The sequence below is a fragment of the Calliphora vicina genome, chromosome 5 (assembly GCF_958450345.1).
Source record: "Calliphora vicina chromosome 5, idCalVici1.1, whole genome shotgun sequence".
Classification (NCBI taxonomy): domain Eukaryota; kingdom Metazoa; phylum Arthropoda; class Insecta; order Diptera; family Calliphoridae; genus Calliphora; species Calliphora vicina.
Window position 1 is genome coordinate 95193673 of NC_088784.1, and position 16248 is coordinate 95209920.

General features: G+C 27.9%; 3 protein-coding genes across 4 annotated transcripts; 2 read left to right on the top strand and 1 right to left on the bottom strand.

The window, feature by feature from the left end:
* The first annotated feature begins 1470 nt into the window (after positions 1–1470).
* On the top strand, positions 1471–2089 carry mRpS16 (mitochondrial ribosomal protein S16). Its single transcript, XM_065511949.1, has 2 exons — positions 1471–1652; positions 1714–2089. Exons 1-2 carry the CDS (start codon positions 1527–1529, stop codon positions 1996–1998), a joined length of 411 nt encoding a protein of 136 aa, XP_065368021.1. The 5' UTR covers positions 1471–1526; the 3' UTR covers positions 1999–2089.
* A 1250-nt stretch (positions 2090–3339) lies between these two features.
* ReepB (Receptor expression enhancing protein B) lies at positions 3340–15588 on the bottom strand. 2 transcript variants are annotated; one of them, XM_065511229.1, is made up of 5 exons: positions 15434–15588; positions 15195–15365; positions 4399–4631; positions 4234–4333; positions 3340–3931 (listed from the first exon to the last, which is right to left on the bottom strand). In XM_065511229.1, exons 2-5 carry the CDS (start codon positions 15343–15345, stop codon positions 3858–3860), a joined length of 558 nt encoding a protein of 185 aa, XP_065367301.1. In that variant the 5' UTR covers positions 15346–15365; positions 15434–15588; the 3' UTR covers positions 3340–3857. The 2 variants fall into 2 exon arrangements, with proteins under 2 accessions (XP_065367301.1, XP_065367302.1); XM_065511230.1 differs by lacking the exons at positions 15195–15365; positions 15434–15588 and adding an exon at positions 12416–12586.
* Positions 9216–10176, top strand: LOC135962281 (dynein regulatory complex protein 8). The gene is made up of 4 exons (XM_065514126.1): positions 9216–9345; positions 9400–9637; positions 9696–9906; positions 9973–10176. Exons 1-4 carry the CDS (start codon positions 9333–9335, stop codon positions 10075–10077), a joined length of 567 nt encoding a protein of 188 aa, XP_065370198.1. The 5' UTR covers positions 9216–9332; the 3' UTR covers positions 10078–10176.
* Positions 15589–16248: the final 660 nt, after the last annotated feature.

The window sequence follows — 16248 nt, forward strand, 5'->3', positions numbered from 1 at the left end:
ACATAATAGTTGTCTCTTTTACTTGCATGTGATTTTTGTTCAGAAGAATTAATAAACAGTGTTGTAATTATCGTTTAAAAAAATATGCTAAGAGGGCAGTATGAAAATAATTTTCTTACATTCCTAAAAATAACCCAAAATGTTTTGGAAATCATTTACTTTTTAAAATAATTTTTGATATCATTTAATACTTATCCTTTGATATCATTTTATCCTTATTTACGCAAACAGTTTTTTAAACTTTAGAGTAGAAACACAAGATTTTTTATATGAAGTTTTGACAACTAAAAACGTAAACGGAATCCGCGCTAAATTAGAAATCTATTTTAATTTCATTTCATGTGATTTCACAAAAACTCCAATCAAAAATATGTATTTTTCCCAAGAATTAATAAAACCTAAGCCAATCTTTCATGTAAGAATTTAAAATTTAATAAAAAAATAGATCATCGGATATCCATAATTATCAATGTTGGCTACAGATACGAAACGGTATTTTAGCGGTAACGGCATTTTAATGATAACTGAAATTTCAACCTGAATTAAATTTTTAATAAAATTTACAAAAATTAAAAATAAATTGACAAAGGTATTTTATTATATTTAAACATTTTTAGATTTCCATAAACTCAATTATTGAAATCAAAAATTAGTATTTTTATACCATTCACCATTAGTGGCAAGCGTATATATACATTTTTCATTGCGTTTGTAATTTTCACATATTCACTAGCGACCCCATAAAGTATATATATATATATATATATATTCGTGAATATTCGTTGAAATCAACTTTCCAAATCCACCAAATTACTTTTATACATGTTGGTTACAGCACTATATCGGCTATAGCACAACTCGAGAAAATCGGTCCACAAATGGCAGAGTTATAAAAAAGATATATAAATTTGTTTGCACCAATTTATTTCTCACACATCATCAGCACCAATAAAATAAAAAGAATTATAATATCTTCAAAAAGGAAAGTCTTGACGACGTAATTATTGTTTCATCAGTTTAAAAGTATTTAAAAATAAATAAAAATCGAAATCACTTTTCGCTTCGGAAAATAGTTTAAAATTAATTACGTTATCTCATAAAGTCGACTTCTTTTTGTTAAAAAAAAATATTAATTCCCTTCAATTGTGGGAAAAACACAGAATTATCAACATTGATGAGGTTTAAAATTTGTAGTTGCAACACCGCGTCAGCTGCCAGCGGCTGACATGAGCAAACCTCTTTTTTTATATAAAGTTTTTCGCAGCTAGATTTGGGGGGTCTTCAAGCAAACAGTCCCATAAGAAATGTACGGTGTGTGTGTGTACTCATGTTGATGTAAGCCAGATGAGCCGGAGGAATATAAAGTTGCCAGATTGAATAACCATTTAACAAAATAATACAAAACAAATTGACAACATTGAACCACACTAGTTCATGAGTGTTATGAAAACTAAAAAAAATTTGAGAAAATCGTAAAACTTTCAGTGGAAATTTTATCTAATACTGCTTTCTAGTAAACCATCAACATGAATATTGCTCCTTTATCTCCTGCCAGTGGCATTGGACGTTTCTACAAAAAATCTGCAAAAATTATACGTTTTGTAAGACAAGGATGCACGAACCGGCCATTCTATCACATTGTGGTTATGGAGGTAAAATTTAACTTCAATGAATAATTTTGTTACCAAATTAATACCTATATTATTTCTTTAGCGTCGTAAAAATCAACATCAGCCCGTTATAGAACAAGTAGGCACTTATGATCCCATGACAAATGAGCACAACGAACGTTTGGTTTCATTCAATTTTGAACGTATTCGCTTCTGGTTGGGCAAGGGAGCTCATATGTCAACACCAGCGGCTGAGTTGTTGGGCATAGCTGGTCTGTTACCTATACACCCACGCACTTATATGACAGCCTGGCGTAATCGCCAAACTGCTGCTGCGGGAGAAAGCAATAGTGAAGGAGCAGAAGGTCCTATTAAAATGGATAATTAGATGTTTTGTTAAATTGCTAAGTATAATTTTATTTTAGATGTTATTGTTAACAAATTTTTAAATAAACTAAAACATGTATTTGATATCAAAATTGTTTTTACGTTGCAACTTCTGAAAAAGGGTTACTAATTTCCCGGACTGGAATGGAAAGTAAATAATTACTCACTAATATCAATTCCTCTTAGAAAAGTGGTTTCATTCCGAGAAATATTCGTTTTACTTTGTCTGAAGAAGCGAAATGTGGTACTATTAATTCCAACTTCGATCGGAATGTGATATCCATGGAGTAAAAACTCTTTCGTTATCGAATGCCATCAAAACAAATGTCTATACATTTTATTCGATAACGAATAAGAGAATTCCAAAAATAAAAAAAATTCGCTCGTTCCTATACCATTGCCGATACCGATATACAGTGGTTGACAATATGAAACTTTTCTAAATATCATTTAAATGGATTTGTATCCGATTCCAGTCCTAGTATCTTTCATGTCCCAGTCTCCTTCCCTTCGACCGTCTTACAAATGTTGTACTTGGATTCATCCGAATAGATAACAGTATTCCATTCCTATTTCGACCAGTTTAAGTTTTCTTTGGAAAATTTTATACGAGCAGTTTTTATAGAAATAAAGTTTTTACGTGGGGCGATAACAACAAAGACCAGTCTCATTTTACTGTGGCTAATAGTCCGAGATCCAATTTAAGATTATTGATAACTTCTTGGGGAATGATTTTTGGGAACTCTCTTGTTTTTAAATTAATTAACTTGCCTTGGAGTTGTAATAACAGTTGACTGTGACCGATTGTTCTTTCATGGGGAAAAAACTTTCGGTTTGTACAGCTGTTGCTGAGTTGACAATCTTTGGCCGAATATGATTCGGGTCGTTCCGGAACGGAGATCCAATTGTCGTGGGAACGTGTCTTGGAGTAGTTTTACGCGGTATTCCAACCAAATGAGATTTTACAGTACATATCTCACGAAATTTCAGTTAAAAGTTTTCCCAATGCTAAAAAGTTAAAACGTTTGTTCCGTTGCCATCCATAATAGACACATAAATAAATTCGTTTCGAAAAGAAAATCGTTCGAAGTTGTATTTCGAAAATCGTTAGCTTATTGTGCAAAGAAAACACATAAAAACTTTCTATAATCCTTGATTTTAAACAGTTTTGCTATCTTATTTTAACGTATTATGTTAAGATCTAAATTTTCATAAAAAGTGGACTAGCATGTTTGTACACTCAGCTGTTTGAAATGGTTTCTTTCACCCCCCAGTTATTTGACGGAAGCTATTCACTACAGCGGCTGCTATAAAAAATAACTTAAATTAATAAAAAATATCGTTTATTTTTAGTTCTTTTTTAACAGTTTTAGATGATTTTATTTAACAATAATTTCTGTTTTTTTTTTTCATTGTTTGTTTAATAATATTTTAGATTTTCTTGAACATACACAATTATATGAATAAGAAGTTGGCAAACTAAAATTATTAATTATATTTAATAAAAAAAAAATATTACAAGTCCTTTTTGGAAATTTCACAGATTTTTAAAGTTTTTATGAAGAGTTTTAAATAGTTGTTGAGGTTTAATTGCGAAGACACATACTATTATTATAAAATAAATAACACTAAAGATACTTGTTTCTTTTTTTTCATAATTTTTTTTTGATCCGAACAAATTGTGTGCTCCTTACGACAACGCCGTCACCATCATGACCACCACCAAAGAAATATTGATCAGCTTGTTGAAGTTTCCGATGATGATTGTAATTGTTTTCGCTTTTATGATTAAGGAAATGCTTCTTAAATATGATTGGTAGGACTTAAAAGAGATGCGTGTGTATTTATGGGTTAAAAGATTTAATCAGATTTCAAAACTGAGCTAATGTTTTTCTTGGCTTGACCAATAACATTATCTAACGCAGAGTCAACAGCTAAAAAAAATTATGCAAAGAGAAAAGAAATGTATGACATTAAAATGTTTGTAGTAATTTTTTAAATAAAGTTTTCTTAAATATGTTTTCATTAAAAAAAATTAACATTGTATATATTTGAAGAATTGCAAACCTCAGTATTCTTGTTTACCATATAAACTTAATTTTGAATTTTGTCTCATCTAAATAATTTGAGAATATCTGGATTTTCTTTACAAACATTATGCTAAGCTTTATTATTTGCCAAAGAAGTTAGAAATGAATAAATAAGAAAAACTATAATACATATATGGAATACATACCTTGATGATGTTTAAGGAAACGTGGACGTATAACACGGTTGTAAATGATATAAGAACCATTTTGTTCCATGGGCAACATGCACCACACCAAGAAAACGCACTAAAAAAGGGAAATTAAAAATAATAAATTGTTTTTTTTTGTTTTAAATTAATTTTCATTCTTACCTTCAACAACCAGTAAAAGGGTATGACTGAAGTTAAAATGCCTGAGAAATATTCAATGATTGACATGATGCCATAGGTCACCCAATAGGTAAGCCATTTGGTATCATCCAATTTGGTGCTGGATTCAATAGCATGTATGGAAATGTAGGCTGGATATACAACGCCAATAATGTTACATAAAAGTTGAGCTCCATAACCAAAGACCAAATATAAAGCGCAGAAAACGGCGGCACCTAAAACACAAAAATAAAACAATTTTTAAATAAAACTCAAATTTTGGATGTTAAAAAATCTTAATATGGAATGTATTGAATGATATAAGGTTATAGTCATCTTTCTATATAAATTTTATAGGACTGATAAGATGCCATCTATCAATCTTCATTCGATACGTACACATTAATTGGGATGCATAAGTAAAAATACACAGTTTACGTAAATAAAGTTTGCAATTATTTCGTTTTAAACTACATTTTTTAAGGAAATATTTCATCAATTTGAAATTTATTTTATCAGCTCGACAACAGATATGAAAAAAGTTGTTTCATTACCTTCTGAGAGCATCTTTAGTGGCAATGGAGACTTTAAATCAAATAATAGAGTTAAAACTATAAAAAAAAGAAAATGTGCTAAGTTCCAAAAAAGGTCTTTAACGCATTTTATCTAAACAGTGATTACTATTACAAATCACACAAAATAAGTAATAAAATAGCATTGCAAGATTTCAAAAATATGTATCAAGGATTTTTTTTAGTGTCTCCTGTAAAATTTGTGAAAAACGACTTAACATATTTAAACACTAAGCTAACGATGTAAAGAGTGAGTAAAAAAACGTATACACACTATTTCAGCCAAAACTTATCCTTGGTCCAACAAATTATTATTTTTTTAATCATTTTAAAAAAATATTTCAAATAAAAATAGCAAAAGATTTGAAGGTTCATCGTCACACTGTTTCAAAAGCCATTAAACAGTATAAGGAAGACTTGAACATTGAAAGAAAACCTGGATCTGGAAGATAAAATGGTGTAGCAGATATTGGTAAGGCAAAAGAAGTCGAACAACTCTTTCGAAGAGCACCGAAAATTTCTAAAGCAGCTCGTAAAGTTTAATGCTCTGATTCTTTTTTGCGCAGAGCCAAAGCTAATGCTGGGCTGAAGTCGTATAAAGTTCAGAAAGTTCCTGATCGCAATACGTTAAAGTACTTAAAAGCAAAATAACGATAAAATATTGGTCGAATTTTATAAAAAATACACTGGCAGACTTTTCACAACTTCTGGGTTAAGATTTGTATGTGACTGATGGACTAGGTAATATTCGAGAACAATACCGGACAAAGAAAACAAAAAAAAAAATTCCCCAAGAAGTGTGGCAAGCCATTTGCATTTGTGACATCAGGCACGATAAACACAGAAATATATATTACGGAGTGTCTAAAAAAACGGTTTTACCTTTCTTAAACCAGAGTGCCTTCATATTTCTGGCCCTATTTGGCAGAAATATGAAGGTAATAATGTTAATTTTGTACCACAGGTTGCAATTACACCCAACTGTCTAGAAATTCGACCTGTGGGAAAGGTATCCCACAACATGTTCGATTTTAAGCGTAAGTGGACCATCTCGTCCAAAATGGTAACGGAAGCAACTAAAATATCTTTTATGAGAGGATTTCCGGATACATTTATGAATACCGAGAATATTTAAATGTTTAATGTACAATATTTGAATAAATTTACGTATTTTTGAGAATTTTTTTATTGAACGGTTTATTTAACTTAATACAAGTATACTTTTTTTGTCTCACTCTTTATACTGATAATGAAGGGTATAAATGCATCTTTTTAAATACGCTCTCTACGCCGATCATTACATTTTTAATTAGAAATATGATCTAACTTCAGTCCTTAAGTAAAAAGCAATAATATCTTTGTATATTAATTGTGATTTTATCAATTTCAGGAATCAAATGTAAAATTTTCTTAGTTTAGGTACTTGCAGCTGTATTTGTACAGTTTTATTAAAACCCATATGGAATGTCCCTTTTAGTTGTCTAATGCGAACTTTAATAATCATACAAATACGCATTATTCTTATAATTTGCATTTCCGCACATTAAACTAATTATAGTTTTTGGAATTGTAAGTTTTTCTAAAAGTTCTGAAACTTCACCATACCTCTATTTGTTCACAATTTGAACTTTTATTTTTTTTATTTATATTTTATAATATAAAAAGCCTTTTGAGGCCAATAAACTTATATTACAATGTTATACTCCTGAATAATAATTCAAAGTTCAAACTTTTATATTTTTTTAATACATATCACAAATAATAAATAATTTACTTGTATGTTTTTCGAATTAAACACTTAATTATTTACCATATTGTACGGCGGGATAATCTTTAATTATTTTCACTAATTTTTCTGATAATTGTTCAAACATTTTATGACTTTTAACAACAAATTTATTTCAATATTAATTTTACACAGTATATTTAGAGGTATATTTAAACGATCATGCACTTGCACAAATTGAAATGATTAAAGAAAAAAAAAATAACACAAATCTCAAAAGTCCAATGACGATTGTATTGTACTACATACTTTCGATATTAATCGTAGCATTTTCGACGAACCCTTAATAATTGTGGTTTACAGAGAATAAATAAGTTTCTATATTTAAAATTTAGCTCTTGGTATAATACAATACACATGTAAGTGTCATGTGTACAGTGATGTGATAAATTGTGTGTACAGTGTGTGTTAGACTTAATCCCACAAATGTAAATATAATTACCACAAATAAATTAAGAATTGTATTTATAAGTTTAAATATAGTTAAAAAGTAGTTATTAATACGAAAATAAATTCAAGAGAAGGAGAAGAGAAAAATGTAATGTAACTGGAAAAATTCTACAAAATTGTTAACAATTCAAACAGCTATATAGTTACCCTGTCTGTAGATTAATTAAAAATACTGACTCGTTTAATATAATTACCTAAAGAAATTTAGAATATTGTTTTACAACATTTCTCATCACTGTATTTATGAAACAGGAACAATTAAATATGGGAAGGTTTCCGTAACAACTTGAAAAGCTTTCGTTCTTTCATCAGTTAATTTTATTCGAACTTTTTACATTTGCCTCTTTTCTAGATATTTATTCGAAACTAGTTTCAGAATTAAATTTCAACCTAAACCTGTGACACCTACCTCTTTATACAATTCTAGTAATTACAACATTCAATTCTATATTTGTATTCCCATTATAGAAGATAATAATAATATTGGTATCCTCATTATAGAAAAAATATTAATGTTTTCTGTTTCACAGGTCAAAATAAAACTTTCTAAAAATGTTTTCAGCTAAGCTGCGTTGTTATGTATGAGAAATTTGGACTGAAAACAATATTTGTTTTGCTCTTAGATACTTTTAATGATACTTTCTCTTAATATTTTAATCAGCAAATTATTACAACAAAACTGAAAAGAGGCCGAACAGATCTCGATTAACGGTACATTTTTCATTAAATTTTGTTCCATTTGATACTCTAATGTCGCGTTCAGGTACCCGAATGATCGTTTGTTGTCAATATATATTTTACTAACTTTGTTGTATTATATGCACATGAAGTTTAACTGTAATACCATTTTTTTTTTCATATTTCTGTATTTTTTCACTTGAAAGACGTACGAATGTCGCGTTCGAGACCGTGAAAATGCCTATATACATATTCTAAAGCGTTATAGATACCAGAGTCTATGTAGCCATGTCAATCTCTCTGTTGAAATAAACTTTCCAAAGCCCCAAAATAATCTACAACCATGATTCATAAATCAATATATCGGGTATAGTCCTGGTTTGGTTGCTATTTAAAATGGCTGAGATATTTTTAGCAATTTTTTTTACAAACATTTACCAAACCGTTTATATGATTTGTAAGAATGTTATTAGTGACATTTAGGCCCTAATTTTGTAAATCACGTCACCAAAGTGATATTTATATGGAAAGCAAAAACAAAATTTCAAAAATTTTCAAATTTTGTTTTTGTTTTATATACAAAATTTTCAAATTATGAAAGGCAAATCAACGCTTGAATTTTGGTGCGTTTGTTCTGTTAAGAATTTGTATATAAAACAAAAACAAATTTTTCAAATTTTGTTTTTGCTTTCCATATAAATATCACTTTGTGATGTGATTTACGAAATTAGGGCCTTAATTTAAGAAGTTATATTTTTTAGGTTTCTTTCTCTAGCAACATATAACATTGTACAACAAAAAAAAACAGCATAACTTATGTTTAGCTACAAAATAGAACCTAAACATAAATTGAATTGTTTTTTATTCTTATTATTATAAACAACAAAACCAATGTGTTCATTTTATTTTCAGTTCAGGTAAATTGGTTTTGAACAATCTAATTAATTGAATTTCACTGTCACATAAAATGTGATTTTAACAAGACTGTTGAATATAATTGATTGTGATAAAGTGCAAATGGCCAAAATAGAAAATATGTTAAAAATATACACATGTGACAAAAATTACCAACAAAATTAAAAATATTAAAAATTTCTCAATATTAAATAAACATATGGAATAAAATGTGAAGAAAATTGCTTTAAATAATTCGTAAGTAAAACAAATTACATACATACTAAATAATTTTAATTTACTCCGTATTGTGAATTTTATTTTATTATCAAGTGACAAAATTATAACAAAACTGAAAACACATTATTGTATGAAAATTGTTATTAAATAATTTTCCCAAGTGGTATCCCTTAACAACAAAAAAATAATTTCAATTGTTTGTTTCTATAAAACAAAAAAAGTTTTCTTAAGTTGTCATTCATTAATTGAACAAAATTGTTAAGTGAATCTACAAATTGTAATTAAAATAATCTTATTAATCACAAAATTCAGACAATATGGAAATGCCAAGTGAGTAAAAAATATTAAAAAACAAAACGAAATAATTAAACAAAAAATTTTTAGTACAAATATCAAATGAATTGGAGAAACGTATATCGGATGCATTTTGCATCTTTGATCATCATGGTGATAAGACTATAGATGTTAGAGAAGTGGGCACGGTATTACGTTTTCTGGGTTGTGTGCCTACCGAACAAGAGATTAATGAGATAATAACAGCCACCGAAACAGAAGATTCTAGTGGAGAAGTTCATTTGACAAGATTCTTGCCACATGTGTCGCAATTGTTGGCAGAGCATAAGTAAGAATGAGTACTTAGAAAGCTTTAAATATACATAGTTTTTATTATTTTTATTTAGAATGGAACCTGCTGAACCAGAAAAACTATTGGAAGCTTTTCACGTTTTGGATCCCGAAAATCGTGGCACTCTCACTAAGGAATACTTTGGTAAACTAATGATGGAAGAGGGCGAACCTTTCACCCAAGAGGAACTAGATGAAATGATGGCTGTTGCCGTAGATCCCCTAACTGGTCTAATACCTTATGAATTTTATTTAAATCAATTAATGGTAAATATTTTTAATGCATTTCTATTATTATTATTGCACTATTTTTCATTTATGCACACATTTAAGCACCGTCCCAATAATTCTATTTATGATATTGCGGATAAAATTAAAGCCGAATCACAATTTAAAAATACTGGAAATACCAGGCAAACTATAAGAAATATTAAATAATAAACAAACCTATTTTTGTATACTTTTTTAGGTTTATTTGTAAATCGACACAAAGGAAAGATATTTTAAATAAATTTAAACAGTGAAATATGATATAAAGCTATTTTATTTAATAAACTTACAAATAAATTGCAGGTCAATGAATTAGTGATGTGCAAATTTACTTCTTAATTCCATTTTATCACTTACAAAAACTGTTAAAGACGTCCGAGTACAGAATTTTATATACTTTTTTTCACTTTAGCAGAAAAAACTTATTTGTAAAGAAATATATTTTTAGGAAATCCAGGTGAAAATCACATAGTCCGTGTTTTTTGTAAAAAAAACTATTTAGTAAAAAAAATTTGTTTGTAGAAAAACATTTTCGCAAGGGTAAAAAATACAGACGTGAATTATTCTTTAATGAGACCACAAATGAGATCTTAGCAGGAACTGAACATTTAATTACAAGTATTTCATAATATTTTGTTTACGCAATCTTTTGAGAAAATAAAATCTGGTCCGCTTCATTTAAATTAAATTATTTGGTCTTTGAACTTTTAATTAATTCGCTACACACAGTGTAAAACAATTGGAAATTATTTATTCATAAATACACAACATTTCAATTATCACACTATCCAACAAATAATTTTAAAGTTGGTTAAAATATTCTTATAAAGGAAGAACTATACAGTTTAAGAAATTAATCAAATGAACGAAATGTTATTGTCTTCCACACAAAAATCTATTAAATAGCTTACTGCCTTTAAAAAACTATGGTACTACATACCATCAAAATCGGTTGAAAGAAACATTAAACGATTATTTAAAGCAAATATAGCAAACAAAGTTTTATGTTTTTCAAAATGTTAAACTTTATTTATGATATTTATAATGATTCAAAAATTAGCAGCCTGAATAAAATTCTAAACGAGCACATCGAATAAAAATTAAAATATTCTGAACTTAATGAAATTTTTTTTGAAAATTGTTATTAAAAATATGATCTCAAGTCAACCGCTAATGCTAAAATCTTACATGATTCACCTAAATAGAAATAATTTATTCGGTTTTGCTAATAATCATACATTTAGTAATAAACAAATGACTAAGACAAAAATATTTAAAAATAAATCATGAAAAAAAAATCACATCCAAATAAAATTATTTTGTAAGACACTAAATTTTAGTGCAGCAATATTTAACTTTCAATCTAAGAATCTATAGACTAACTTTATAATCGTATACCCATGTTCGTCTACCCGTCTGTCTGTTTAAATCAACTTTCCGAATTACCCTAATAACTTACAATCATGGTTGATTCTACAATATATCGGCATATTACTAGCACGGTGATTTTTAAAATCGGACCACAAATGGCTGAGATATAACAAAAACCACGACTACCCCAATTTGTTTACCTCTTTTTAACCTATATCTCGATTACTAAGTTATGTACATAGACAATATGAATATCAAATGAATTTCGAGGCGATATAACATCAAAAATTTTAAATATTTTTAGTTAAAAAAATTATTTTTTTTTTACTTATTGGGACATTTTTTTTTTAAAATTTTTTTAATTTATTAGTGAACAAAATTTTATAACAAAAAATTTAGTTTGTGTCAAAAAAATGGGAATTTGACCCGTTTTAGATCCGACTTACTTTGGTCTTAATACGCCGTCGTTGCAAAGGCCTTTGAAATATCTATTATCCATATTGAATATCAATGACTTAATAATCCAGATATAGATCAAAAATAGGTAAAAAATCGAGGTTGTATGGTTGCTCACACAATAAATCGGGAATTTTTTTTATATCTGGATTAATAAGTCATTAATTTAGACAATATGGATATCTAATGATAGATATTCGGCACAGCCGAATATAGCTCTCTTACTTGTTTTTGAATAAAATTATATTTTTATGCGAAATGACAGAAAACTTATTTTTAAATCATACTTAAATTGCATTAAATATTGTTTTATTTTATAAAATCTTTAGTAATTCTGCAGTAATTCAAGTTTTTCTTAAGTTCTTAAAAACTCAAAGTAATACTTGTTGTCTAGTGTTATTTGAACAGCTTTTTTTATAAACATATTGCAATTGTTGTACGCTATAAAATAAAATTTCTCATATTCTATATTGCTCCGACAAATAAACAAACTGACAACGTGTACCTCCTAAGAAACTAGAGTTGTATGAATATGCCACCTAGACATATTCACAATTGATTACATACATATAAGTTAAATATTTCAACAAAACACAAAAATAGTGATTATTAACAAAACGGGTTTATTAATCAGCTGTTGAGGGTTAAAAAAAAATTAGATGAATGTAAATAAACTTACCAATACCAAATTTAACTAAGGCCACATTATGACGTTGTTCTCGTTCTTCTATCTCTTTTCTGTGCCATAAATAATCCCAAATCCACATTTGATTTCAACAATAACAAACAAATATTTTAATGTTATAGTATTTATAGTAAATGCAGCAAATGAACTTTTTTTATACTTGTCACAAAACAAGTGAAAACAGCTCAATTTATATGGTTATAAACAAAAATAGACAACTTGGAGGAGGGTACTACAACGAAATTATACACAAAAGATTCATACGCGCACAAACATACATATGAGTAAGCAAATTTATACTAAACGTATAAAGAAAGAAGATGATGATGTCTACAATAATTATATTATTAACTATTTCATGGAAGAATAGATAAAATTCTTGTTTTTTTTAGTTTTTATAGATATTTCTACTGATTGTTATCTAAAATTACATATTATTTGATTGTTCATTTCAAGCTGTTCAAATTGAAAAATGTTTAATGAACCACCGACACACACGTTTAACTAAATGTTTAATTTGCAAGACCCGTAAATAACTAAGAGACTTTCTGGTTTTTCTTTCTTTTTGTTATATTTTTGACGTAAAAACGTAAACAAAGAACAATGGCAAAATACTGGAGAGAGAGTAATGTACTCCGAACAAATAAATAAAGACTAAAGAGACGCGGTCTGGTAAATAGGAAGGTATTATAAACAATAGTTGATAAAAAAAAAACGTATAAATAAAAGATAAAACTTGTAGTTTAGAGTTCGAAAACCTGAAAAATTAACATACATTTTTAATTTGTTGTATTTACTAATGACTACCTTAAAGGTAAACTTATCTTCATTAGTTACCAAGCGATATTTTTATTTAAAAAATTAAAAACGATTTTTTTTTCAAATAAAATATGTATTCAAATAAACAAACAAATAATATTCTCCAAAAAATATTTTTTTTTGCTAATGCGGTACAAACTCAACATTTTCAAATTTAATTTTAATTTCGGAAAATAATTTAGGCCCTAATTTTGTAAATCACGTCACCAAAGTGATATTTATATGAAAAGCAAAAACAAAATTTAAAAAATTTGTTTTTGTTATTTTATTTTTTTTAGCAAGTTTCAGTTTTATTTATTTAAACTTTTTAATATTTTACTTTTAATTTTATTTATTCATCAAGATTCAGTAACCTAGACTATTTATTTATTTAATTTCATGTAATATAGGAAGACTCTGTAGGCCTATTGGCCATAATCGGTTAAAAAATTCTACTTAAATGAAAAACATATTTTTCACTCTTCATAATTTTTGTAGTCGTCGCTTTTTTCTTACATCTCAGCCAATTGTGGACCGATTTTAAATAGCAATTAATCATGTTTGTTAATTATTGGCTTCGGAATGTTAATGTCAACAGACAGACAGAAGGACATAGATATATCTATAAGTTTATGGGGTCGCAAATGAAAAATGTGGAAATTACAAATGTCTGAGATATAAGCAAGAAACCACGCTACCTGGATTACTAAGTTATAGACAATATGGATATCAAGCGACAGACATTTTAAAGAACTTCCAAACGACGTATATAACGCCATAGAAGTTCGGATCGAAAATGAGTCAAAATCGAGAAAAGTATTTTTTAACCAATTTTTTTTCGACCGCCATCGAAATTCGGACCGAAAATGGGTCAAAATCGAAAACAAAAATTTAACTTGAATTTTTTTTCACCTAAAATTTTTGTTCACCAATTTCTTTTTTTTTTACAGCAAATTATTTTTGCTCCTTTGGTGAAGCGCACATTTATTAGTATTATTGCTTCGTTATGACAAAATTGTTAGTGGTTTTGCTCAGGCAACTTTGTCTGAATAACAAACGTCATTAATTGTCATGATAAATATTTGTCAAGTACAGACAGGAGTTAAAGTAACTATGTAGTTTAAAAGGATAAAATACGATTTAAAATAACAACACGATCTTAATATTTAATAACATAAGTCTCTAGGAAACACTGTAATCAATTTCTAAGGATAAAAATCTGTGAATTAATTTAAAAACCTCCGATTTTCATAATTTTCATTTGTCTTATAGTGAAAAATATTAAAGATTTGTAGAAACAATCGATTTTTAAAATAAAATATAGGTAGGTAGGTTTACGAAATACTACTTTTTAAAATTTGTTAAATTACTGTTTCTGATTCACCTTTTTATAATGTTCAAAGAACTCTTAACAACAAATTAGCCTACAGATAAGAGAAGAAACAAAAAAAAAGTTGTTTTTTGCTGTTGATAAGCCGGCAAACTTATCGCAAATTTAGCGAGAAACAACAAATATAAAAATAATATGCAAAGGTAGCAAAAAAATATACATAAATATAAATGATGAAGAATTTTACTGCTCTACCACGAATAGGTCAATTTGCTGCCGAGGTTATTTTATTAATATATAATCGATGCACTAGTTAACAAACAACAAAAACAGTGTATAAAGAAGCCGCCACGTAGTACTACCATGCGTGGCAAAATTTTGGTTGTTTGTCAATAGGAAAATGAATATGCATGCTTGCCAGCCTGCCTGACTGTCGTTTATACATACATACATTGCTACTACATATGTTTGTGGGTACGTGTGTGGTTTTTCTCCTTGTCACCACAGCCACAAAAGAAAAATCATACATTCAGACGACACTCATACCCTCGCAAAGATTTTATTTTAGAAAAAATGACGTAAACCTTATCCATATGTGGAGATTCCTAAATTGTTCCTTCAGATATATTAAAAAAATGCACTTACCTATGAATAGATAAATTCTGGGTACATTGGTTTTTTCTTCGACCATTTGGAATCCTTTATACCAGGGCTTAGACTTGTCGTTCAACGACTTGTCCAATGAAACCTTATATTCATCCCATTTTTGCTGAACATTAGCGAATTGTGCTGCCATCTTTGCTTTTTTCTTTATGTCTATAAAAAATATCAATAATAATAAAGACTTGTTTGTTTTTTATTAATTTTTCCACTTGTTTGCTTACCTTTTGTAGAAAAGTGTAAAATTTATTTTAGGAAAATAACTAAAATATAGCCAACAATAATATCACACTAACAATTTGTCTTCGGTTTTCCTGAGAGTCTTTATGCCAGTTATTAATTAGATGAGTTCAAAGTCAAAGTGACGTTTAAAAATAAAAAAATATTTTCTGACAAAAACTCAACCTAGAGTTGCCAAAGTCCAAGGTTGTTGTTTTAAAAATAGACGCGCCAAATAGTGTAGAACCGCCTGTAGAATGTAAACAATTCAAATGACTGTTAGTAAAAAGCCAGTAAATTCGCAATTAACAAATGATTTTGAGAAACACAATTTCAGTTTGTATATTTAAGAAAATTAATTAATTTAAGAAAATATCAAGCTAAATAACTAGCTAATACCGGTACTAATTTACTTAAAGATTTTAAAGTGAACAACATAAATTCTATAACGAACTTATTTCAAAATCAAAATTTAAACAAAATTAAATTTAAATAAAACATTTCATATATAGTTGATGGCCCTCCTAGCCAATGTTAGTAGCTTTAAATCGATATTATATTTATTTAATTTTAATATGTATCATGTAAATAAATAAATTTGTTGTATATTTGTATTGTGGTTGAGTGTTAATCCTAATTCAATTTTAAAAATCAAATTGTTATTGATTTCATAACTATTCCATTTGAATTCATTTCGAACTAATTTATATGCTTAATTCTTTAGTATTTCAAATGTATATCATTCTTTTTTGAATCATTCATTTTACAATTTAGCTTAATACAATTTGTTGAATCACTAAATTGTTCTTCAATTCAAATC